The sequence below is a fragment of the Gigantopelta aegis genome, chromosome 9 (genome assembly GCF_016097555.1).
Source record: "Gigantopelta aegis isolate Gae_Host chromosome 9, Gae_host_genome, whole genome shotgun sequence".
Taxonomy (NCBI): Eukaryota; Metazoa; Mollusca; class Gastropoda; order Neomphalida; family Peltospiridae; genus Gigantopelta; species Gigantopelta aegis.
In genome coordinates, this window is record NC_054707.1 from 57,982,337 (window position 1) to 58,009,286 (window position 26,950).

General features: G+C 34.7%; 1 protein-coding gene across 1 annotated transcript; it reads right to left on the bottom strand.

The window, feature by feature from the left end:
- Positions 1-6,725: 6,725 nt before the first annotated feature.
- LOC121382262 (late secretory pathway protein AVL9 homolog) lies at positions 6,726-26,581 on the bottom strand. Its single transcript, XM_041511817.1, has 15 exons — positions 26,435-26,581; positions 25,564-25,684; positions 25,042-25,127; positions 22,650-22,721; positions 22,093-22,249; positions 21,285-21,364; positions 20,271-20,340; positions 18,450-19,672; positions 17,438-17,572; positions 16,987-17,125; positions 15,051-15,131; positions 14,594-14,708; positions 13,227-13,280; positions 11,437-11,525; positions 6,726-10,498 (listed from the first exon to the last, which is right to left on the bottom strand). Exons 1-15 carry the CDS (start codon positions 26,513-26,515, stop codon positions 10,398-10,400), a joined length of 2,604 nt encoding a protein of 867 aa, XP_041367751.1. The 5' UTR covers positions 26,516-26,581; the 3' UTR covers positions 6,726-10,397.
- Positions 26,582-26,950: the final 369 nt, after the last annotated feature.

A 26,950-nucleotide genomic window follows, 5' to 3' on the forward strand; every position in this document is an offset into this window, starting at 1 on the left:
AATTTAATTATTCATTTAACCCAGTACTTTATTATAATGTGGGGTGGGGTGTGTTTGGTTTGTATGTTGTTGTTTTGGGGGTTTTGAAACTCTTTAATTGGAACCAAATTATACAGACAATTTATCTATTGATAAAATACTGTCCATCAAGATTTGATAACAAAGTGTGATTTTTAAATATTATATATACATGTATTTACAATGGTGACTAATTATAAAGAATGTTTTGAATTATAACAGATTTACATTTTGATCATATGAAAATGAAGAGCATAGTATATTGCCATGTTTTAAAATACTAGTAACGGTTTGGTGGGGGGTAAAAATAATTTGGTAAACTTTTATATTTGTTTTTAAATTTTAAGTGCTTATTTTTTAATGTTATTGCCATAACAACACTATTGTATTTCTGTGTAAAACTTGGTTGCTAGCTAGAAATAGTGATTTTTCACATCAGATATAATAGCCTAAAATGTCTTCCCACATTCAAAACCCACAATCTTATTCAGTGTTCTACACTCGGTTTTATAACTTACTCTTCTTTGGCTAGTGGACAAACAAAATTTACTAGCCAAGCTTAAAATGTTACTCGCCACAGTGCGACACTACTCATTTTGTATCATTTATGAATGTGTTGTAAGTATGGATTGTTTTCGCCAAATTACTAAAATCAACGATGAGTTCCGAATTGTATAACCGACAATTAATATGGAATTTACAGTGATCAATCGGATAACTTCGTAAATAGTGAAATGTTCCGACTGCACAATGATGTCAACAAATTTCATTTGTTTTTGCTGCTAGGACTCACATGGCAAATAATTTAATACTTAGACGTTTTTGGAGTCAGTCGCCAGATGGCGACGATAATAAATTCAATTGGTCGCCACGCCAACATTTTGGTCGCACTGGCGACCATTTTGGTCGCAACGTAGAAGATGAGTAAATACTTATGTTCGTTATCAAAAATCTTCTAAATTCTCATACAACTTAATGATTTTATTGTGACACATTTGCAAAATCATGTGATCATCAAATTTTGGTGATACATATTTGTTTATTTATCTATACCTTGCCTATAATATTCAAGTCATAAACACATTTGGTTAATATTTTTTGATGTCTAAAGGTTTACAAGTCAACAAGACTTTACATCTGAGCATAACATTTTGATAAGATTCAGTTAAAGTGCATGACATCAAACTACATTTGTACCTATACAATGAAGGCAACTTTCTATAGGATAGATTACAAATTATTGTACACCTGTTTATAATGGTATGGTGTTGTATGTCCGTCTGTCAACTTTTTCTTGCATACCATCAGACCTCACATGTAGGAACAACTTGGGATGGTGGTGTGTCATGTACTATTACTAGGTCACTGTGACTTACTGCACATAACAGTAAATCCTTGTCCGGACCATATCTTGCATACAATTTTACATAATTAGACTTGGATCATACCCATAACATATTCATTAATATTTATGGTTTTCCATCAAATTCCTGATGGTTGTTATGTAGCATGCACCTCACTGGTACTCTTGTTTAAAAACCTGTGATGAATCCTTTCTCTCTAACTGTCTGTCTGTCTGTCTCTGTCTCTCTCTCTCTCTGATCTATCAGTTCATTTCCAAATTGGTATATACAGCCATTTTATAGTTAGGTGGCACAACTCAATAATACAATAGTTTCCATCAAAATAAGATCTTTGTCAGAGTGTTACATAATACAATTGTTATTTCTTATATATGACAATACTAAAACACACTTCAATAATGATATATACATATGTATTTCTAACATTATTATTGATGTCTACAGTTACTTTTCAGAGAATGTTGAATACGTAAATAAATATTTATTATACAGAATCTGTTGTGATTGTGTTCTCAGTGATTGTGTTCTCAGCAATGTTTGTTTAAAAAACCCACCTAATGTACAACTAGATGTATTTATATTGTTTTAATTTATTTTTGTTCTTATTCAATTATGTTTCAAGCATGCTGTCATTTGCATACAACTTAGTTATCTGGCCTGTATAGGACAGTGGATTAGTGGTTTGTGAGAGGTTGGTGTACGGTCTGTTCAGGACAGTGGGTTAGTGGTTAGTGAAAGTCAAGTTGATGTACGGTCTGTTCTGGACAGTGTGTTAGTGAAAGAGAGGTTGATATACGGTCTGTCCAGGACAGTGGGTTAATGGTTAGTTAAAGAGAGGTTGGTGTATGGTCTGTCCAGGACAGTGGGTTAGTTAAAGTCAAGTTGATGTACGGTCTGTCCAGGTTAGTGGTTAGTTAAAGAGAGGTTGGTGTACGGTCTGTCCAGGTTAGTGGTTAGTTAAAGAGAGGTTGGTGTACGGTCTGTCCAGGACAGTGGGTTAGTTAAAGTCAAGTTGGCGTACGGTCTGTCCAGGTTAGTGGTTAGTTAAAGAGAGGTTGGTGTACGGTCTGTCCAGGTTAGTGGTTAGTTAAAGAGAGGTTGGCGTACGGTCTGTCCAGGACTGGGTTAGTGGTTAGTTAAAGAGAGGTTGGTGTACGGTCTGTCCAGGACAGTGGGTTAGTTAAAGTCAAGTTGATGTACGGTCTGTCCAGGTTAGTGGTTAGTTAAAGAGAGGTTGGCGTACGGTCTGTCCAGGACTGGGTTAGTGGTTAGTTAAAGAGAGGTTGGTGTACGGTCTGTCCAGGACAGTGGGTTAGTGGTTCGTTAAAGAGAGGTTGGTGTACGGTCTGTCCAGGACAGTGGGTTAGTTAAAGTCAAGTTGATGTAGCTGTATTACATACCTCTCAATTCACTCATTAAAACTCTTTGGGTGGGAGCTGCTACCTGGATTCGAAACTCATACCTACCAGGCTTATGGCTTCAGTATGCCATCGAAGCCAGTCACTATTATTATCCTCGACATAATGCTCAGGCAATAGTGTCTAATAGCCACATTGAGTTTCAAGATGGCCACCAAGGTGAAACCAAATACTGGTCAAAACCATACCTTGCTGTGAACAATTGGTCTATAAGCAGGTGGTTGAGGGATCAGTCTAAAGTGCACTGTTGACAGGTGGACATTATACAAGGTGTTCTTTGTGGCTTCAGTGGTTACAACTGAGCTTGGTTTAAACTATAACTTAGTGAATTTGTGCCTTGATCAGTTTACCGACAGAGGCAGAGTTTTGTAAATGTTTTATGCATATTGTGGGCCCTTTATACTACAACAATTAGTTAAATGGGAAATGCCAGCCACTGATGGTTATAAAAGTTACAGGACTGGCTGCATTAAATAGTTTGGTAGTAAAACAATTTTAATAATTTCTGAACTTCATGACGAAATTCCACAAATTTTAATTTCTTTTTTCCATTTGGTACTGTATAAAGCCCTTTGGCTTATTTCTCATTCCAGCCAGTGCTCCACGAGTGGGTTATTAAAGGTAATGGTAGATAATATCCTGTATGCAGGATGGTGCATATAAAAGATCCCTTGCTTCCAACTCAAAAGAGTAGCCCATGACGTGGTATAAGCACGATTCAGGTCTCTATCTCTGTGGCCCTTCACCATATGTCTGGTGCCATATACACGTAATTAAAAATGAGTTCAGTGCATTGGTAGGCCTATATAAAATATCTTTTTCCTTCCTTTCTTCAATATATCACTAAAGATCGAAAGGCGTCCTAAGTCAAGAAGCGTCCTATTTTATGTACGGCTTGTTTATTATGAATCTGCATGCGCGTGAACTTTGACAACGCAATCATTTTGAACCAGTAAGTACTTGCTACCGATAAAGAAAAACAAATGAGGAAAAACAGTTAAAAAGTTATTTTTATACCAAATGCATTATAACCCATCGTTATTTTAAATAGTAGCATCGAATAAAATCATGCTATATTGATACCTACCTGCATCTAAATAATCAGCACTTGTCAACAGCGAAAGAATCGCTGGCGCTGTCAGTGTCACGTCTGCTTTCATCTTTGGGTCAGGTCACGTGACTTACATATTCTTTCAACAAAAATGAATTATGGAAGCCCATCTTGCCTATAGGACACTTTCCGATCCAGACCTTGGAATGTACACATTCAACTGACGTGTTTTATTTATCAACGGAATACACTTGTAAGGTTAGAAACATTTTATTAATTGATATTTATAGTTAACTGAATACAGTAATAGATCAAATAATCAAACTGATAGTGCGATTACAATGCGTGTGCGTTGTAGCCATTTTCCCGTTAACAGGACACTTCACGATCCTTCGAGGATAGTAACAGAAAATGGAGGTATTTTTCTGCTTGAGAGGGCAGGATTTAGCTTAGTCGATCAAGCACTTGCCCAAGGTGCTTGCTTCGCAGGATCGAACCACCTCGGTGGATTCATTAAACTAATTGGGTTATTTCTCGTTCCAACCAGTGTGCCACAACTGGTCAAAGGCCATGGTATGTGCTTTCCTGTCTGGGAAAGTGCATATAAAAGATCCCTTGCTGCTAATGAAAAAATGCAGCGGGTTTCCTCTAATGACTGTGTCAGAATTACCAAATGTTTGACATTCAATAGCTAATAATTAATTAATCAATGTGCTCTAGTGATGTCATTAAACAAATCACACTTTAACTTTTCCTGCTTAACACACCACAACAAGTAGACATGTTATAAATTTTTACCAAACACCTATTTAAATCATCATTACAACATATTAAGTCAGATGTTTAACAATATAAACATTATGTTAAAAAACCAATATCTTAGCACAAAGGAAACCCCTATATACATAAATATATTATGAAAATGAGAAATATATTACTCTATACATTAAATCAACCCACAATCATACTGTATTAAGTTTACACGCATAAATATGTTATTATCGTGCTACTTTATACATTGAATTATGTACATTAAATCAACCCACAATCATACTGTATTCAAGTTTACACGCATAAATATGTTATTATCATACTACATAAAATTCATAATCCTCCCTTTGTGAACTCAATATAACATTTTATATACAACAATGCATTAATAATCAACCTGCTCAAACAACCATCTCAATAAAACTGCCACCTGTTGGTAAGGGGTGGGGTAATGGAATGCATTACAAAAAAACGAAGAGGTGAAGGGCTGTTTGTCACGAATAACGTTTTCACAATCATTTCATTTATATTCAATATGGTAAACATTTTCTATTATAATTACAACCTTTCTGTGTTTATACGATTTACTCCATTCTGAGGGACGACGTTGAAGAAAATCTAAGTTTATTCTTCGATAAACCTCCGAAAATGACATATGCCAGCTCAGACGTTATTATGTAAAACGGATCATGGAACATTAGCAGCTGATTTGTGCAAATACATTTAGAAGAGGATGAGGGCTAAACTGTGGCTAGCTAAGTTTATGAGGGGTTAAGACATGCTTCCCCGGAAAAAGTATTGAAAAAAAAGGAGACAAATTTGCTTGATAAAGGGTAGGGTTCGACTGCCGAAACCCACTCTCTGCACACCCTCCTATGTTTATAATTATATAAGAACTGCTTGTCATTTTAAAATAAATTTATCAATGTACAACTGTCACATACTGCATAAAATTGTGTAGCATAGTGAAGGATTTTAAACTAAACTCCTCAGAAAATGATGTCAGTACATCAAATGGGACATCATTACGTAAAGCAGATAATAGGAAGAATGTTAGAAACCGATTTATGAATGTTTTAACTAAACAAGTTGTGCTGTTTGTATTTATAAGAATTGTTTGTCATTTTGTTGTGAATTTATCGATGTATAACGGTCATAAATTTAGTATAAAATCGCTTCGCTACGCTACACATGATTAACAATTCTTATATAGATGAAATTTTATGAAGTATTTATTAATAATAACTTGAAAAGCAACAAATCAAAACTAAAAACAGAAAACCAATGCAGGTCAAATTATGTGATGAGGAAAGGGAGGGGGGCGGCACTGACAAAGGTTTTTTTTTTTTATGAGACAGGTGATCTTTACTATGCAGATCATCGTATGCCAGATTTTACATTACGTAATTGTTGAATAGTCCTTACCATTTTCCTACATCTAGTTCCCAAACTGCATACAAACTTCACTCCCATAGTCTACATAATTTGCTGCTCACATGGCTGTTCAAACTGACCTGTATTATTAATCAGCCAAACCCTGTTTTTTCAGATATGATTTTCAACATGAAAACAATCTCTTCCAAATCTACATTCCTTTCCCCATTTATTCATCAAAATAAGCATTCTGAGAGTACTGCTAAAGCAATACATGTCCCCTACCAGACCCAACAAATTTTCGTATCTCCAAAGTTCAAGGGCCATAACTCTGCCAAAAATGGGTTTATGACTATAAAATTTAAACTTCGTGATAAATTTCATCTCAATATCTTGAGGCATTCCGAAAACAAAGTGCGGAAAATAACATGAAAGCTAAACATGATCTGTAAAGCTATACACAAATTTTCAGCTCAATATCTTGTGGCATTCTAAATGTAGGTGAAAAGAAAATTGCATCTCCTAAGTTTAAAGACCATAACTGTCAAAAATGGGTAAATCTCCATGAAAGTCAAACTTGATCTGTAAAATTTCAGCTCATTATCTTGAGGCATTTCAAAAAGAAATGTGAGAAAAACACATTTTTGTATCTCCTAAGTTCAAGGGACATAACTAACAAAAATTAGTAAATTGTTATGAAAGTCAAACTTGATCTGTAACAGTACTTGAAAAAGCTATACACAAAATGTCAGCTCAATATCTTGAAGCATTGTGGGAAAATGTCCAGAAAACTATATGTGGGACAGACGGATGGAAAGACACAGAAGGATGGAGATGAAACCTAAAGTCCCCAGTTGAACCGGTAGGTGATTAACAAATGTAAGCAATAGCAACATAGTTGATGTTACACACTTGAATATCACTTGAATATATGTACTTTCCAATAAGAAAACATATTTTACCCCCCCCCCCCCCCCCCAAAAAAACACACCTGCCTTTATAACCCGCCATAACCAATTAAGTAACTGACAAAAGTAAATCTGTATACAGTTCCATTAAATAATAATGCAATTAAAGGGAATATATTGTTCAGAATCACATTGTGATTTGCTATCCAAATATCAATATACAGTTGTGAAACATTTAATAGTAGTTTGTGCAGCAAATTTTGCCAATTGAAATTTTGAAAAAAAAAAAATTCCCTGCATTTTAAAAGTCCATGGCCGAAATCCCATAATTCAGCCATGTCAACACAGAACAAAAAAACAAACATATAAGAGATCAGGACTTATTACTACTTGTACCACAAGAAATCCAATAAAGAAATGTAAGACTAGCTGTAGTAACACATTTATGATGGGGCATATAGACACAAGAGGACAAACATACAAACAAAACAATGTCTTCCACTCGAACGGTTAACAAATGTGTCAACATGTGCAATATTTTGGCACAGGTAACAACTTAAAATTGATGACTGATTGAAGTACTTGACCAATGAAATGACATTAGAGGCTTTAATACATTTTTGTGCATACAAACAACCATGCACTGACGTCGGTTTTCAAAACACAGGCAGAGAGACTAAATTCTTAAAACCATATGGGCCTAACACCAGTTGTACATGTGAACATAAACCTGTGACTGTTCATAAAACCATGTGCAGTAAAATATTATACAAATAAGTCCTACATTTGATAAATCTAACTCCTCTACATTTGTTTTTTAATTCAGTGTTTTCAAATCATGATTTCTAAGTGGGTTTTTTTTATTTAGTGAGAAAGTTATACTAAGAAAAAATATTGATGATTTTGACAATAACATGTAAACATATCACAGATGTAAATATAAAGTAACACCTTTTTGAGACTATGGCCCCAACATTACAAGATGCAGCATAACAATACTAGAGCATTAAAAACAAAGTCTGAATAATGGATACATGATACTAACAAAATAAATAGTATTAAAAATTGAAACACTAGCCATAGCATAATATTTACTGGTTATTCCACATTAGTACATATCAAGTCATTATTGCACTGGTTTGTGATATTTTAAATGAATTGACAGATGGCAAGAATAATATACTAGTTACAATTTAAGAAAACTAACAATCTTCTTGACCAACCAAGCAACATAAATACAATGGGGAATGGCAGGTGTGTGGCACAGATAGCCACAAGAGACAAGCACCTGTCGCACTTGGAGACAAGGACTGGAATGTGGAGGTGGACAGCGAAAGAAGTTGAAAGAGAGGAGGAGTTGCCAGATCAGGAAGAAATGAAATGGAATTCAAAGGAGAGAAAGGAAAGGGGGCACTGGGATGATGATTAAAAAAAAAAAAAAAAAAAAAAAATACATTCAGTTTCTGTGTTTCATAATCATAATTGTTTTATGTTAACTGTTTTTTAATCACAAATCATTAAAAAAAGGAAATGCATTTGAAGTAGAGCAAATTGAAAATGAGGGAGTGTTTACACTACAATATACAGATTTGCAATAATTCACTTATGTAACATTTTTTACCAAAAAATATTGAATGGTGCTTTATACTAGTGCATATACATAGATTTAGACATGGTAAATATTTGACTGGAATTCTTTGAGTTACAAGACTAAAGGTGATCCCCAAATGAGGAATAATAACATGATTCTATTTTTTTAAATTCTATCTGCCTCAAATGAAATAACCGCATCAACATTACTAGATGACATATGTAGGTTTTTTTTTTTATATAAAGACGGTGTAAATATTACAGTATACACTATAACGTCCATATTTCTTTTAATAAGCAGTGATATCCCAAACAAAATGAAAAGTTTCTATCTTTTGTTACAAATTGCAGAATAAACAGTAAGGGAAACTAATTAGTCATGGTTAATTAAGTAATGCAATTAAAGACAAAATATCTGACGACATTTGGATGTCACAAAAAAACTTAGTTACCATTCTGATTACAACATATAACTTTAGCATCAACCGAGTGGTTTCAGTCATTGATTGTAGATGCAATTTCAAAAATAAGCAACAAAGGTGTTTTTTCATTGCTGAAATACAGTATAACGTGCATCATGTGTAAGAATTTTATTCAGGCTGTTAACAATACTGGTTTAATTATGTAAGCTTTTAAAGTCAGGAATGTCCAATAGGTTTTTCAGAGAGTTTTTAGTAATAAATTTATGTTTTAATGGGTCAAAATTCTAATAAATAATTTAATAGAATTAGAACTAATCTCCTTTCTCTCTTCTTTTCCCCCATATAAACATATATCAGCTCTCGGTATTTTCAATCACGTTACCTGAATGACCAATCATTTCTTACATTAATAACTAAAATAAATAAATTTCTAAAGACTTTTGGAGATCCTGCTTAAGCTCCGAGTATATATATATATGTTGTCTTGTGACTTCCATTAGATAAATCTAATACATGTATAGCTTTTTGTTTTCCACCTAGTATAACTTTTCAAATTTAAAATTTTTCACCTAAAATATTATGGTACAAAGAAAATACTATATTGCACTTGATTTATAAAAATAAAAACTCAATTCATAATATACAAATACATGTATTAGTCACTAATGTTTTTATATATTTTTAATTTATAAATAATATAATTGACCTATGGTAAATTTTTTCAGGTTTTTTATCTACATATGTCAAGAGTACAGTTTGTATCATTGTAGTGACATAATAATACTTAATCACACCACGACTTAGAATTCCAATCAAATTTCTAAAAAGAAGTTTTGAATTTGGTCATGTGAATAAAACAAAGTATATGTATATTGTAATGTGTGACGACTCAAGAAATATGTTTCTAGTCCAATCAACCTGTAGAAAAGTGCCTCAAAGCTTTGTTATAAAAACCATCTAGCACACGTTCACTAGATGATATTGCCCCCTTTCATTGGTTAATTGGTCTCGTCGCCTGTTGATTACGTCATTCTGTAAGCAAGATAGTCAGGTCATGTAATATATGTAACATTGCAGGCATTCCTTCTCACCGATGTCATGGTACAAAAATAAAATGCAGTGAATTTTATAACAATTATACTAAAATTATAAGACTGATTGAACTAGAAAATATTTCTGGCACTCGTTCTTTTGAAGATGTTTTTTCCCCCGACACTCATTTCAAGAAAATCAATCCTTTGAGCTTGCTAAAGTTCACTTCAAGTATTGATTTTCTTAAAGACTTGTGTCAGAAACTATTAATCTGTAGAGACTAGACCCTAACAGCACAGCAGCTGTATTCCTTATTTTAACTGTTCAACACATTTTCTATCAATTACAGCTGACCATGTCATGTGATAGTTTTCTTATTTTATATTAAAGTATCTGATTGGTCAAAATTATCACATATTATTTGCAACAAGTGTCTTGATTGGCTATTATCAGCTGGGTTCGCCATCTTCCTCCTTCTCTGTGTTTCTATCTGGAGTAAAACTACTAAACCATGATGACAAAGTGGATTTGGCATGGTTTAATGCTCCACCTGTAAAATAAAAAATCATGTTAATACTCAATTAACCTTTAGACTACTGGATTTCAATTTCAACAAGTTATTTTCGAAAATGACAGTGACATGCCGTTCTAGTTGTCAAGCGAAAATACTTGCTGAAAATCAAGGTATTTTACATTGAAAAACAAAACCGTAAAGATACAGAAAACTGAGTTGTCTTCCATTTCCTGTTATACATGTCTTTCTGGCAAGTGTCGTGTGCAAAACGGTGGGAAATATGAAATGGGGAATGCACTATATACAGTGTACTGGATGTCGACCAACGTGGAGTCGGGCGAGATATCTCACCTGCAGTAGTCAGAAGGTTAAGTAAATATTCAGTTAGAGAAAATACTGAATTAGAGAAAAGGAACTGAAAGTATTTAGAGCAATTTAGAGAAATAAGAACTTAAAATTAACAATTAATTAATTACTCATTTAGTACCTGAACAGATCTCGTGTCATAAACATTTTTTAACTCATCAGGATGGCATCATTTACATAATTTTTTTTTTTTAAACATCTCTCTATATGGGGTGGCATTCAATGCTATTTTAATAAACAATTTATTTTTGTTTTGTTTGTTACTCCACTTGAAAAACACATACGAAATTAATGATTACAAACAAAAGTAATACATTTTTAAAACAATGACCCAATTTGACATTTGCTTGTTTTATCAATTAAAGCACCTGTCGGAGTTTTGAAAAAATAATACTGAGTCTTAAAATTACACATCTTTTAATATTTTCTACTTTTTTATTGTTTTGATACAAATACCAAGTTTTCAACTTTTTCCACCCACTGAAGGCCATCTGCGATTATGTTCCTGTTAAAAAGAGTGACGGTCTGTAGCAATGTTACACATTTTATGGGAACCAGGCTTTATTAAATGTCTAAACATTGTCCAGTGATTCTATTAAATCTCTCACCTACTGCCTTGCCAGTCTGGACGACATACTTCCCAGTCTGAACAACTGCAGCATTCAATTTTTTACCTCGTTCTGTGTTCTGCATTGTGCTGAAATAATACAATTAAATTAATTAAGAACCTATCTCCAAAATCATTAATTAATCAGTTACAGTGAAATAAAAATAAAACTTTGGGTGCAAATGTGTAATTAAAAAAATAATAATTCTCAATGCATACCATCAACAAAATATATACAGGGCTCACACTGGAAATTGTTTTGGCTTAGGCAATTTTCAGATATTTACAGTATTTTCTTGAAAATTATTAAAATGTGGTTAATTTAAGGAATATTTTATTAGCCCAAGACTAAATGTTGTAGCTACTTTAAATAAAAATTACCAATTGGCTAATACATTTATTTGCATTTAATAAATATTTCAACAGCAATATAGAAATAAATTTTAGTGCCTCACACCAATCTATCACCATTGAAATAACTCACATCTTTTTGCGTAGTATATACCACACACAATGCAACATCAAAAATGTTTTTGAGAAAAAGAAAGAAATATTTGAGGAGTTCAGGCGCAAAACCTCGTAAATGCCACATCCATGAAAACTGAGATAACCGTTGGAAACAAACCTTCTCAGTCCCTGGTACCCAATGAGCAAATAAATTTTGCTTCAAAAGTCTGTTAGTCCCACTCTAAATCCATGCTAGAATACGATTTCTTTGCAGAACCTCAGAAACCTAAGATGGCCGCGCCCACGATAAACATTTTTGCGTGTTGAATTCATATAATTCCTTTGGATTTTGGCCAATTTATCCACGCTAGTTATGGAAATTTATGATGCAGTTGACGAACCTGTGATGTTATCACCAACAGGAAAGCGTAAACGACGTCGGCCACGAAGTTCGGCCCGTTCTATAGACAAAACAGCTCGCTACAGTGGTGAAGGTTTTGATTCCTCGTTTAACATGCACACGTGTGACCAGGAATTATGTGGTGTGCCAGTTTGTTCAATATTGTAAAAAATTACTTTAACACTCACTAGCCCAATTTCAATAAATCGATGGATGTGTGTTTAAATTGGGGGAGGGGGCGGGATGACTGACTGAACTTTCGTGTAATCTTTTTATGACTTCCAATGGGGGATGGAGTATGTTGTGACCCAGCTGGCATTATTTTCCACTCATCTTTCCATAATTATAATTCTAGAGTGAAATATCTGTCATTGTTATTACACTGGGATGGCACAATAGTTTTAAATAAGTGTCAGTTTTAACACTTTGTGAAGGCTAGGAACAATAGGCCAGCAACTGCCAAATTTTGGTATATCCATGGACAAGTAAAGTTCTTCTTTTGTAAATGTTTAATTCAACCTTCACTTTTAAGATGTTTCTAATTGTCTGTTCTTTGATTCTGCAACATTTCCATAAGACTAGTCTCCAGAAATGGACTTACTGAGTTTTGCAAACAAACCAAAGGTGAACTTACTTGGTTTTGCAGAAAAATCAATCACATTTTGGTAATTACCGAGTTTTTGAATAAAGGTTCATTTTTTACATTCATATTTTTTGGTTCATTGCTCCATAACCATTTCATGACACAAAAAGTGGAATTAGTGAGAATTAAAATTACCTCATTTGTTTAACTTCACTTATGCATGCTTTGAAATTAGTTATTTTAATACTTGATCGAGTGCTCTACCATAGAACTACAACTTGCACCAAACATAAAGTATATAATATTGAATTACATTTCCAATACAATGAATTTTTATTGCAATGACATAATTATAACTTACTGTGCTAACTTTACACGAATATCTGCTACATTCAGATTACCCCCATAGGGATGCCTGAAAAACAAAGTGGGCAAGTTGTTTTAATGAGCGTTATTGCTTATGGATAAAAAATAATTCAAAATAAAGTATGGCATTTTAGTATTATTATTAGCATGTATGATTCAAATTTAATTATAAGTATTGTCTGTTATTTCTTTTACGTTCATCAAACTTATGTGAGAATGGCTTCGCTGATTCGCACAGTTTAAGGATGAAATAACAGACAATCCTTAAATACATTTACAACAGATGCTAACTGAGATATTGCATCATCAATTAATTCCAAGATGGCCCTAAAAATGGTAGCTGGAAGCAAGAAGTGGTCATATCTTACATTCTATTTTACCTAAAACAATAATTTTTCTTCAAATACAGGGTTATCTAGGGACCAATAAATTCAATTCAGGCATTCACTTTCTACAGAAAACTCATGACAAATCTAGGACATACAGTGTTGTGATGTGACATCACATGACCAGTAGGGGTGCTGCTGTGTTGGTCTTCTTATATTTTATTCTGCATGAGATAACCTAACTGCAGGCAAATCTGCTACAAGATAGGTTTTTATTTATAAATTTCATATTTATAGCTAAAAGCAAACAGGCAAAATATTACATTTTTAGCATACACAATATTTTTTTTAACTACTTTTAATTTAAAAATGCTCCCTATAATATGTTCCATGTTTATGCCAAGTTTCATCTTAATTTTAATATACTTAATTATTTTTTTAGTTAAAAAATAATGACTATTCTGTTCATTATGTAAAACATCATTCAGAATATCTAAGCTGTTTAAAAATACTAAAATAAAACCGATAGCGGAAGGGTTCACTGTGAACCTGATTTTGAGCCACTTTTCAAGTTTGGCTTCCTGACTACAGGATCCATTTATGTTAAACAAAGCATCACAAAGCATTTGGATAGTAAAGTTAAGTGTATTTTGTTTATCGACAACACTAGAGTGATTTATTAATCATCGACTATTTGGATGTCAAACATTTGGTAATTTTGACATAGTCTCAGAGAGGAAACCCGCTACATTTTTTCATTAGTAACAATGGATCTTTTATATGCACAATCTCACAAACAGGATAGCACATACCATGGCCTTTGATATTCCAGTCATGGTGCACTGGTTGAACAAGAAATAGCCCAATGAGTCCACCAACGGGGATCGATCTTAGACTGACCACACATCAGGCTTTACCACTGGGCCCCCACCTCTCCATTTTGATAGTAAATGATGACTCAAGAAAAATTACATCACAAAATATTCAACAGTTAATAACATAGAGCAAAAGAAATTCTGAAAACAAGGAAACAAACCCTGAAGGAATATCTTTGAATCCAATGTGCTCTTTTTTATTCCAGTGTCGGTAGTTGTAGGTAGTTTTCCAAGCAAGTACAAAATGATTACCAAAATCATCCAATGCCTTAACATCTAATAAAAAAAAAAAAATTAAAAAAATTAAAGAGCATCAACACAAACCATAAAGGTGTCAAGAAAAACAAAGACATCATGGCAAACTGTAAATAACACTTAGTGAGACATGATAAATAAAGAAAACTGAACAAATTACTTGTAAGCCATCATATAACTTACAAATACAAAATGGGGTTTAAACAAATAAAAGACAAGATTTATTTTAATTTAACATTTTCAAAACTACCCTCAAAATTGATAAAACCCTCTTGTCAATCCGACTGTATTTGATAATGTTCTGAATGGAAACAAATCCAGAATGTAAATAATGGTAAATAATGACAGAATGTGACATATCACCTGATTGGCTGACTGAAGCCAGAAGACATTGCAGATAAAGTCGGAACTGGGCTCGAAGCCATTCATCTCCACCCTCCCATTCTAAAAAGAAAACATGTGAAATAATTTACATTTTTATACTATAATTAACAAAATATAATATATTTATTATAATGGACAGTATATAACAGTGCTGATGGAAGGACATGTATATGTATATAATGGAGTCAAAACAAAAACCAAAAAAAAACCCACACATACGTTAAGTCAGGGGTGGGGACAGATATTATTTTTTTAAAAACATATGCTTGCCGGTCCCACTTCTGTCATTCTTGTCAGTCCGAAGCACGTGTCCATTTTTATTATTGGAAAAAAATGTTTTTGGCAGTGCATCTGCACGTGTTTATTTGTCTACATCAAAACTGATGAACATTTTGATTCTCAAGACTTGAACTAGACCCAAATTTAATAAAAAGTGGTCACTTGCATGCACCAGTCCACTAGGCTAGACACTCGTTCAAAGTCGCTGAGCCGGTCACGAGATTAAACAGTTGTTAACAATAACACCATTCTTGGTAAGAAAGCTATCACGACATTACACTCCAGTTAAAACAAAGGACCCAGAGTTTGCAACTGGTTACAATCATTGTCCTGTCTCAGTGAAAGTGTTGTTGCAATCAACACCTACACCTGTGTATGGAGCCCTGTCGGGTGTCAAGAGATAGACAAAATTACAAGAGGCATTTGTGAAATAAACACTGTTTTAAAATAATATAAAATGTACTGAAATAATCTATAAATGTGTTTATCCGGCCTCGGCGGTGCAGTGGTTAAGCCATCAGACTACAGGCTGGTAGGTACAGGGTTCGCAGCACGGTACCGGCTCCAACTCAGAGCGACTTCTTAAAGGCTCAATGTGTAGGTGTAAGGCCACTACAACCTCTTCTCTCTCACTAACCACTAACCAACTAACAACGAACCCACTGTCCTGGACAGACAGCCCAGATAGTTGAGGTGTGTGCCCAGGACAGCGTGCTTCAACCTTAATTGGACATAAGCACGAAAATAAGTTGAAATGAAATGTGTTTACTGCATCTAATGTAATGTATCTAATAATTATAAGGGTCTTGAAAATTATAAATGGTTTCAACCTTTTTTGTTGTTGTTGTTGTTGTTATGAGCACCGGTTATTACTTGAGCTGATATCCAATCAGTGATGTCGTTAATAATCATTTAGTCTAAACACGTGCTAGACCAAGCTGTCAAAAGCCCGAACGGTGTCATACCTGTTCCTTGTGAGTGTTTTGAACAATAAATTGAATTCAAATTACTGAATACTTTATATACACATATAGGAGTTAAAATGCGTAACTTATATTCATTTTTTTATTTAAACCATTAGGCTAAATGTACACAATTGGATTTTGTTTAGTTTTTTGGCCGATTTGATCAAACATTTTTCTTTTTTTCATGTTTTATTGTTCCGTTCATGATTTCAAGATAAAAACATCCAAATGGCGAAATGCCACTGTGATGAACATTTGTTTTACACTGTTTGGCAAACACCACCTTTAAATGTTAGTTTATGCATACATGAATATTATTTATTTAAAAAAAAATTATTCCTTTTTTTTCTTTTCTCCCCCCCCCCCACCGGGTAGCTTAGTGATGTCATGACGTCACATGGGATTGACAATTTTATTTTTCACCACCCCTGTTAAAAATACATTACAAAGAGAAATGTAATTAACATATACACTATATTATAAACAAAGAGACAACTTTAATATATATCACAAGACTCAAAGTGAATTAGTTTTAAAACACAATTTTCTTAAAATGTCAAAAGCTTCTCTCACTAAATTTGATCAATTATAATCTCCAAAATACTTTCACTTTAAAAAAAAATTCACTGTAATGCACATTAAATTTTAACATCTATGACACTATGCGTTACCTGTACCACTGACAAAAACACTGCTCTCGTCTCCTAACACAGATTTCACGATACAATCAGCAAACCGAAGATCGGCAGTGGTCAGATGGACTTGTTTCTGAACTTCACGGTCATGTATTCCAATCTTCCCATCCGAAACCTGATTAAACCAAAAGCAAAATAACTAATAACTGTAATTTGAAAATTCAAAAGCCTCGAGTTCTCAAGCTAATTTTTGTTCCACCATAAATACATAGATTCTACACTTCCAAAAACCAAAGTGTGTGGTGTTCAAGCTCTAATTTCTGATAATATTTTAAGAAACAATTAACTGTCAGCCAAGCCAATTGTGTGCTTCTCAGCTGGTCTCTGCTGTCAAGTTTTTAGGTGGTAATTATAGAACAATGGACAGTTGACAAAGCAGAACAAAATGTTTATGGTTTTCAGAACAAGAACTTTGGTAATCACTTGCCTCAATGATCGCATCTACAACATTGCGTTTCTGCTTGAAGAGGATGTTGGTTGCTCCAATAACAAAACCACGAAGATTCACATTGTGCAGGATGTCATGGTACTGAAGGCTTAAGTATGGGTAGCACACATAGCCCTTAAACAGAAAGATTTTCTAATAAAATAACAAATATTACATGAAATCTATTTACTAAATTCAAATAAAATTTGCCAATTGTTTTTAAAATTCATAATTGGTGAAGAATAAGTAAAATTACAGCTTAAAATGCCTAAATAAACATCAATATAAACAATAAAAGCTGAAATGATCTTTTAAAAAGCTAAAATCTATACCCAAGTTCAATAAAGGTAATTTTTCAGCATTTCAGTTCAAATAGTCTTCTTTTAAAAAATTATTTTATGAAAAGAAAAAGCTGAATTGAGTTAAAAAGCTGAACAAAACCTAATATGCCTGGTATGAAACAGAAACAGAGCTAATGTAACAAGAGTGCAGATGAGGTACATGATTATGCCCGTTATTTGTATCACAGTGACCTAGTAATTGTATTTGACACACCACCATCCCAAGTTGTTCCTACATGTAAGGTTTGATGGTCCTGTATGCAAGATATGGTCCAGACAAGGATTTACTGTTATGTGCTGTAGACTGTGAAAAGTAGGTCACAGAGACCAAGTAATAGTACTTGACACACCACCATCCCAAGTTGTTCCTACATGTGAGGTTTGATGGTCCTGTAAGCATCTGTATGCAAGATATGGTCCGGACAAGAAAAAGTTAACAGATGGACGGACGGACAATGTCATACCATAATAAAAAGTTAATACAGAGCTAAATACAAAAGTGGACAATGTTGTTTCCAGCCACCACCATCAGAAAAGTAGCCTTGAGACAAAACACCACAATTCATACAAAGTTATTTAAGTATTTGTGAAAAAATTACAAAAATAATAAAAACAAAATTAATTTTAATATATGCAGAACTTTCAAACATGATAAAACAAAATTAGTTTACCTGAGCAAATATTGCCAAAGGAAAACCAAACTGATCCTGCTGAAGTACTGGATCCACTCTCACCTGCTCCAATTCAAATACATTTTGATCTTTCACTTTTGATCGGTCTTTATGCAGATTTCCAAATGCTGAGGATAGTTTACTTTTCAGAGCTGCCGTCTTGTCCCCCTTTCTTCCAGGTGACATCTCTTTTTCAAATTTACCTCCCTTTTCAGAACTCTCTCCACCGAAGCTCCCATTGTTTGAGTATTTGTTATCAGTACTCGCTTCTGGTTTTGGAGTGTTTACGGTCTTTAAAACAGGGTCATTACTGGTCGTAGGTTTCTCCTCTCCACTCGATTCTTTTGAATCAGGATCTGGGTCTATGGTGAGCAGTGCCCGGTCTTCTTCCCATGAAAAGCAATCCTCTCGATCAATGCGACAAATACTCTCCGGAGAATCTAGGTCCTCGAAACTCTCGCTTCTTTTTAAAACAGAAGGCGACTCTACTCCTTTTGTGGGATTAAAGTTGTTGTCCAGGAAAATGTTGCTAGGCGTGCTTGCCAGTTCAATCTCATTAGAATATTCCTGAATCTTTTCTGCATCATTGGGCAACGTCTTGCCAGTCTGAATTGCCTCGATCTGAATAATATCATCCATATTTGTCAACGGACTCTCTTCTTTTGTATACACAATCTCGCCATGGTCGGACAACCCTGAAGAAAACTGCGAATCAAGCATACGAGTGTTATTCTTTAAATTATTAGAATCACTTTCGTTGTCTAATTCAGACCCAGGAGGTGCCTGATTCACACTATTCGTGTTCCTGTTTACGTTATCACTATTGACGGAGAGTGATCTGTGAACTTTGGCGTGTTCATCATGAAAAACAGGGATGTTAGTTTTCGGTTTGGGATCAGCAGAAACCATAGACAACTTGCTCTGATTGTTTTCTGTATCAGTATGACTTTGAGACACATTATTTTTGTCTGGTGCACTATTAACTGGATCACCACGTGGAATCGTTGGAGACTGAGGCTCTTCGCTTGTGCTGTATTCGGTTGGTGTATCATTATGCATGTGCTGCAGCACTTCGGGTAAGGCAGAATTTCCTCTATTCTTATTAGACACATATTTGACCTCTAAAAATCCTTCAGAATCATCGGCATTGTCATCAGCTTTAGCTATCTGCAAATCTGAAGACGTCTCTACTGCTGACTCCTTCAGTCCAAATTCTATCATACCTGGAAGGGAAAAGAAAGGAAATGAAGAAACTTGAGGTTTCCTCTTTTAAAGATACATCACCTGTCCTCAAACAAATGCATATTCCCCTAAGGATAGTAGTCTGGTTCGAACATCCCAACAGCCAATGGGATGGCCTAAAATTCTTCTACTGCATCCTCCTTCCTGTTCCAATCATGTGACTGTAACTTCCTTCTTTTCCCTTAGAGGAACATGCATTTTATTTAAGGATAGGTGTCGATGAAAAGAAAGTTTATTTTAAGCCACCACAATACATATTATTTTGACACTTGGTCAACAGTGAGAAAAAACCTATTGCTGCTGCACAGGATACTGCTCCTGGAGATCAACCAGGTGCACACTTCATCACTGAGGATGTTATTTACCAAATCAAACACAATTTGCATTTGGAAAATGAATTTCTTAATAAATCAACGATACAGCTAGATTTTTCTTCGAGCTTACATGCTGTTATAATTAAAGCACAGATTAACGGACAAACTTACCAACAGATGAATAAACACAGGCATGCACACATACCACACCCATACACATCTATAGCAGAATTAAATTAGGAAAATGCAAAAATAATAGTCCTACCTGGAAACAGAGAAAGAACTGACAGAAGCGTTGAACTCAAGGCTTGAACGGGTGAACCAAAAAATAAAACCTACAAATAGAATATTATATTATAACTCACAAACTGTCACCATAGCTGACAAGGTCATTTATACTTCCAACAAAACAAACAGAATCGACAACAAAATTACAACTGCTTTTAAAGTAAACTTCAACTGAAAAGAAGTAAATGGATGAAATTTCCAATTAACTTTCGATTACACTATCAGTTAGAACATTATAGAACATTAATTATAAGCATTTATTATTAGAATTATGCACCTAATGTCATGTACACAAAGGTTGGTCAGTTAGCATAACATATCATCACATTGCTAGAACCCATCTCATCATTTTCTAACAGAATCAATTATCAGAACACCAATGATGTACAATCAGCTATATCTAATGTGAAAAGCATGAATGCAATTGTATTTCTGCACACACCTGAATTCAGTCTGAAGAGTGTGAAATATTATACACTGAACAAACTAAATTTCTAAAAATATTACTACAGCTTAAAGGGATATTCCTGAGTTTGTTGCACTGTAAGATGTTTTCAACTCATAAAATATTTCTACGATTAAACTTACATACTAAATATATTTTCTTGTTTATAATATTAGTGTCTGTATATTCAATGTGTTTCTGGTCATCTTAATATTTGTAAGAAGCCCAAACTGAATTTTGTCTTCAAATAATTTCCTACGTACGAAAAAATTTATTTTAGGAAATAAAATGAAATTTAACCCAGTACAGATATTAGAAGCCACTAATATTTTATGCAGAAAAATATAGTTGATATGTAATTACACCAGTTAAAAAGTCTCTGTTAGTCGATAACATCTTAAAAATTGCAGCAAACTCAGGAATGTCCCTTTAATAAATGAGATAAATCTTCTATATTTTTAACACACTAACCTAAAACCTCATCTGTAAGAACTGTATTACTGAGTAACAATTCATACAGAAACTGTGTAAAATGTTGGAATATACCTTTCTCTCCAGTAGAATGAGCTTAAACAGCAGAACTATTTTATGCTTGAATAAGTGCACTGCTTCCCGGGCGGAGAGACCTGCAATAACAAACAAAGTTAAACTTTAAAATATATTCTGTTTATAATCAAACTACAAGAGGGCATTGATTTATTAATCTATTGGATGTCAAATATTTAGTGATTTGGACTCATCTTCATAGGAAACCTACTACATTTTTTCCATAGCAGCAAGGGATCCTTTAACCAAAAACATTAAACATAATAGGAATGGGATGTAGAATTGTATGCTGGTAGATTATGAATATTAGAGGAAAGAAAATGAAATCAAATAGAAAATGTTCACATTTTGAATTGCTCTTATTGCTATGTTATTCCTCAAACCCACAGTGGGCCCATTGGGCTATTTCTCGTTCCAGCCAGTGCACCACGACTGGTATATCAAAGGCTGTGGTATGTACTATTCTGTCTGTGGGGTGGTGCATAAAAAAGATCCCTTGCTGCTAATCGAAAAAAAGAGTAGTCCATGAAGTGGCGACAGCGGGTTTCCTCCCTCAATATCTATGTGGTCCTTAGCCATATGTCTGACGCCATATAACAGTGAATAAAATGTGTTGAGTGCGTCATTAAATAAAACATTTCCTTCCTTCCTTCGAACCCACAACATAGTAATCTATTACATTTGATAACCAAGTGTTAGAGATAGAACAGATGTGTTTTTATTGTATAAAGTCAATGCAACCAGAAAAAAAGTGAAAACTGGATGTATGCTGACATCTAAGATATTTATTATGATCAAAAGTTGTTACCCAGAAAAACCTGACAGCCATCAAGATCACTTTCTGTGAGACAATCGCACAGGTTGTTGTAAATCTGTCGAAGAATTTCAACCTTACTAAAGTCACGTTCGTCAAAGTATGCATGAGTTATCAGTTCCAATTTGGCTTCAATTAAACCATACAAAGGCTGAAAAATATGAAAACAATTATGTGAATGCTCAATCAATATATCCAAAACATGTTTTTACTATTTTAACATTCTTTTAAGCACAAGAATTTAACACAATAAATGTTATATAAAATTAGGAGGAACAACTGATTACTGGAATCTAGATGTCACTAAAAAATTAAACATAAATGATTTATGATAAAGATTGATGGTTATATTAATTTCAACAAATCAAAGAAACACCATTCCCATAATCAAATTAATAATTGAATAACATTTTCTTATACAGCACTCATGAACCCAGTAAATGTTTCAATCATATAGATGAAAGAAATGCTTTTATGTAAATAAAGACAAAAACTGGTTGAATACTGACCAGTCATTTATGTAAATAATATAAAACTGGTTTAATACTGACCAATCTGCTGAGCACACAAACACTTTTCTGAACTGTACTTCTAGTGATATCTGCAGTTTTGTTCAACAAATCCTACAAAATAAAAATAAATATTATTTACATATTTATAAATTATATATTTACATATTTCAACAAGTTTATGTTATCAGTTGCTTTACATTGATGTAAACATTGTTGTAAAATATAACAGTGGTGAAGTAAAAACAATATAATTTCAGCATTGACAATATAATATATAGAGAATACTATATAAATGAGTGGCCGTTAGATACCATTTATCTTAAGAGTTGTTTTAAAATTAATATGTAAACAGTGAAATCGATTACAATCGTTCTTTTTCTAGGAACAGTCAGTCATATGTCTGTATATTGTTATCACATGTCAGGGTTTTATCACCTATGTTTCTAGTCTCCGATAATGGGCACCATTCTCCACCATTAAACAGATACTATGTTGTTTTTTATTCCCAATTTTGGAGTAATAAATCCCCAATCTGAATGTAAATCTCATTCACTTGACAAACCTTCCCTCCCCAATAACATTTTGTAATGCACAATAGATATATTTATTTTAATAAACACAAGTACATGTATATATATATATATATATATATATATATATATACTCTTCAAAAAAAGAAACGCAAAGGGTACAAATGGGTTATAACTCCGATTTTATGTTTCCTACCGGTTCATGCTTTGTGAATATAAGGTCATTGCATGTCCCAAACACATTCCCACGGTTACATTCGATAAAACGCAGCTACTGTACAATAAAGTTCCAAAATGTGAATATTCGCAAAAAACGCAGCCACGTGCAAACCATGTCACCACTGCACGTGCGTTGTCTGCACGTGCAACATGAACACCGACAGTATAAAAGTGCAGGGTGTTCGCTTGCCTGGCCTCTGCATCTGGCCGACAGTTGACAATCCAGGACATGCCACGTCTCAGTGAACCGCAGAGAAACAATGCCATCGGCCGACTAGACGCAGGCGAATCCAGAACGGCCGTTGCCAGGGCATTCCATGTGTCCCCAAGCACCATCTCCAGACTGTGGGACCGTTACCAGCAACATGGATCAACACGTGACCTCCCTAGATCCGGTCGACCACAGGTCACTACCCCCGGGCAGGACCGCTACATCCGGGTACGCCACCTTCGGGAACGATTGACTACTGCCACCTCCACAGCCGCAGCAATACCAGGTTTGCGCAGGATATCCGACCAGACCGTACGGAACCGCCTACGTGAGGTAGGAATTCGTGCCAGACGTCCAGTTCGAGGTGTCATCTTAACACCACAACACCGTCGACTCCGACTGCAGTGGTGCCAGATTCATCGACAATGGCCTCAACTGCGATGGAGACAGGTGTGGTTCAGTGACAAGTCCCGACAAGTGACAAGTGTATAGGCGTCGTGGTGAACGTTATGCGGCAAACTGCGTGCAGGAAGTGGACAGATTCGGCGGGGGTAGTGTCATGGTGTGGGCAGCCATCTCACACACTGGCAGAACTGACCTGGTCCACGTGCAGGGCAACCTGAATGCACAGGGCTACATTGACCAGATCCTCCGGCCACACATCGTTCCAGTTATGGCCAACGCCAACGCAGTGTTCCAACATGACAATGCCAGGCCTCACACAGCACGTCTCACACCGGCTTTCCTACAGAACAACAACATTAATGTCCTTCCTTGGCCATCGATATCACCGGATTTGAACCCAATTGAGCATCTATGGGACGAGTTGGACCGACGCCTCCGACAGCGACAACCACAGCCCCAGACCCTGCCCGAGCTGGCAGCAGCCTTGCAGGCCGAGTGGGCCACCATCCCCCGGGACGTCATCCGTACTCTGGTTGCTTCAATGGGCAGGCGGTGCCAGGCAGTTGTCAACACACGCGGAGGCCACACCCGGTATTGACTCCTGATGACCTTGACCTTGGTGGTGTGTCCTATCACTTACTCACAATGGACTAGAGTGAATTGTGAACAATCCTGCAACATTTGGTAATTATCGGACTCACCATTCAATAATTAAATCAATTCTCCAAATGTTACGACAATGTGGTTTTGCGTTTCTTCTTTTGAAGAGTATATATATATATATATATATATATATATATATATATATATATATATATACCATTACTTTTTTCATTCTAACTTGGCTTACTAAGATGTTTTTTAAATGAAACTGAGAATTCCCAATTTTTTGTAAAACGACGCTAAAATTCCCAATTTCAAAGCCACGGGTGTCAGGTATATTTTAGAAATAGAACCCTGCATGTATATATGTGTTATCAAAAATAACAAATAATATTCTCACTAACGGGTGTATAAGAAAACAAAGTAAAGAATGTGTATCATTAATGTCATTGTTTTGAAATACCTTTGCATCCATCTGTCGGTAGCATGAGATACCGTAAACAGTCTTCTTTTGCCCATCTCTTGCTGGGAGATGAAAGAATACAGTATCTGGTGATGGGAAACAAAAAAAAAGTCTGAATATTTAAGAAAAAATACTGTAAACATGGAAACAAAAAACATATTTACTGAACCTACATATGTAGTAGTAGGATCTAAAATAATCGGCCTGAGTGAATTGCTATCTCTAAACTAAGTGAAGGCCTCTGTACATTGTATGTCTGCATAAGCTATTTACACTGATTACAGGTAACCCATGACACCTACTTTACTAATATTCAACTGTTCATTAAGCACATTGATTAAACAATCATTAATTTTTTTCTTTAATTTTTCTTTTAATGAAAATTTGGTCACTTAATCTAGAAATGTTGTAATCCAAAATCAATAGCAAGCAGAATTTTATTTTGTTTTTTGGTTGACCAAAAGAACAAATGCAAATAAACATGCTGCCATATCCCACCAAACTATTTCTTTTAAAACAAACCTTTTTCAAAGTTATGTGCACCATCTGGCAAAGAGAGAGATGGTAAATGTTTCCACTCTTTTGGCAGATCATGACTGTCAACAGCATTCCCAGAAATCAACGGAGGGTACGAATATTCCACCTACAATAAAAAACAAATATATTTCAAGACTTACGGAAAGCAAGAAGGTTTCCAAGACTATTCAAAAACAAAATCGATGCTATGAAACTGTACAGAATAAACATCCCAAAACTAAATGTTCATGAATATGAGTGGGTGTTGGGCTGAGAATTCTGGTTAACTCACCACAAACTGTTTTGTCAACTCGTCCCAGTGTTTGGTCAACTTCCCCTAGTGTTTGGTCAACTCACCCTATTTCAACTTTACTCAGCCTAAATTTACTGTCTCTAAATAATTGTGACAAAATTAAAAATGGACGTTTATTTAATAATAATATTACTAAGAATTTTACATGCTTCAAATACATGCATGGGTTGGTTGACTGATATTTAATACACTGTAGCTAAAACTGGGCTAGTTGTCTAACCGCTGGTGCAAGTTGGTAACATTTTGTGGGCAAGTTGACTAAACAGTGTGGGGCGAGATGACCAACCTCTGGGGCGAGTTGGATTTGAGGCGAGTTGACCTCCTGGGTAGAACGTCATTAATAATGGGCAATTCTCCTATCCCTGAGGTAGTGAATCCAACAAATGAAGAAGGTGATTTTAATTATATATATTATATGCATGTGATATAATTACTACAACTGAAGACAATATGTAAATTAATGGGTTCTTAACGATTGGGGAGGGAGGGACTGATAAACAATATTCTTTTGCCGTTCCATGAAATGCCTGTGGCTTTTTTCGGTTTCTGAGCTTTTTTTCATACCTGACAGCCCTTTTTGTGATGGAATCCAATTACAACTACATGCAATATAGGACTGTCTGTTGTTTTTTTGGTTCCTGCCATAATATTAGATTCTATATGCTTGGTTTAGCTATAATTAAAGTTATTTTGCAAGAAGTTGACATCGCGTTCAGCCTCGAAGTTAATGGTGAACTTGAACATAAGAACGGTTGCAGATTCGTTATTTCGTGATGGAACTTAGGTCAGGATTGTAGGCCAGACAGTGGTTCGTTTAGATGTGTACTAACTAAAACTGATATTTTTGGTTTAAATTTTATATTGATTATAATTAAGTAATACGTCACTACTCACTACATTTATTTCAAGTATTCATAAAAATGCAATTTCAGTATTGATAAATTATGGGGATCAGGCTGAATCGGAACCACTACAAAACGATTTTAAGTAAAATTAAACAACTTTGAAATAAAAGAAGATTCATAGATTGTTCTGGTTCTATTGTTTTTTGTAAAGCCTTTTAATTAATAATAATTCTTC

What these genes read in the sequence shown, in the direction of transcription:
- LOC121382262 (XM_041511817.1), bottom strand. Translation starts at nt 26,515, where the DNA reads ATGGCAGGAACCAAAAAAACAACAGACAGTCCTATATTGCATGTAGTT. An exon ending in TGGCTGTCAGGTTTTTCTGG is followed by an intron (nt 21,365 to 22,092) that starts GTAACAACTTTT and finishes TTGTTATTGCAG; the next exon opens with GTCTCTCCGCCCGGGAAGCA. An exon ending in ATTCGTGTAAAGTTAGCACA is followed by an intron (nt 11,526 to 13,226) that starts GTAAGTTATAAT and finishes GTATTATTTCAG; the next exon opens with CACAATGCAGAACACAGAAC.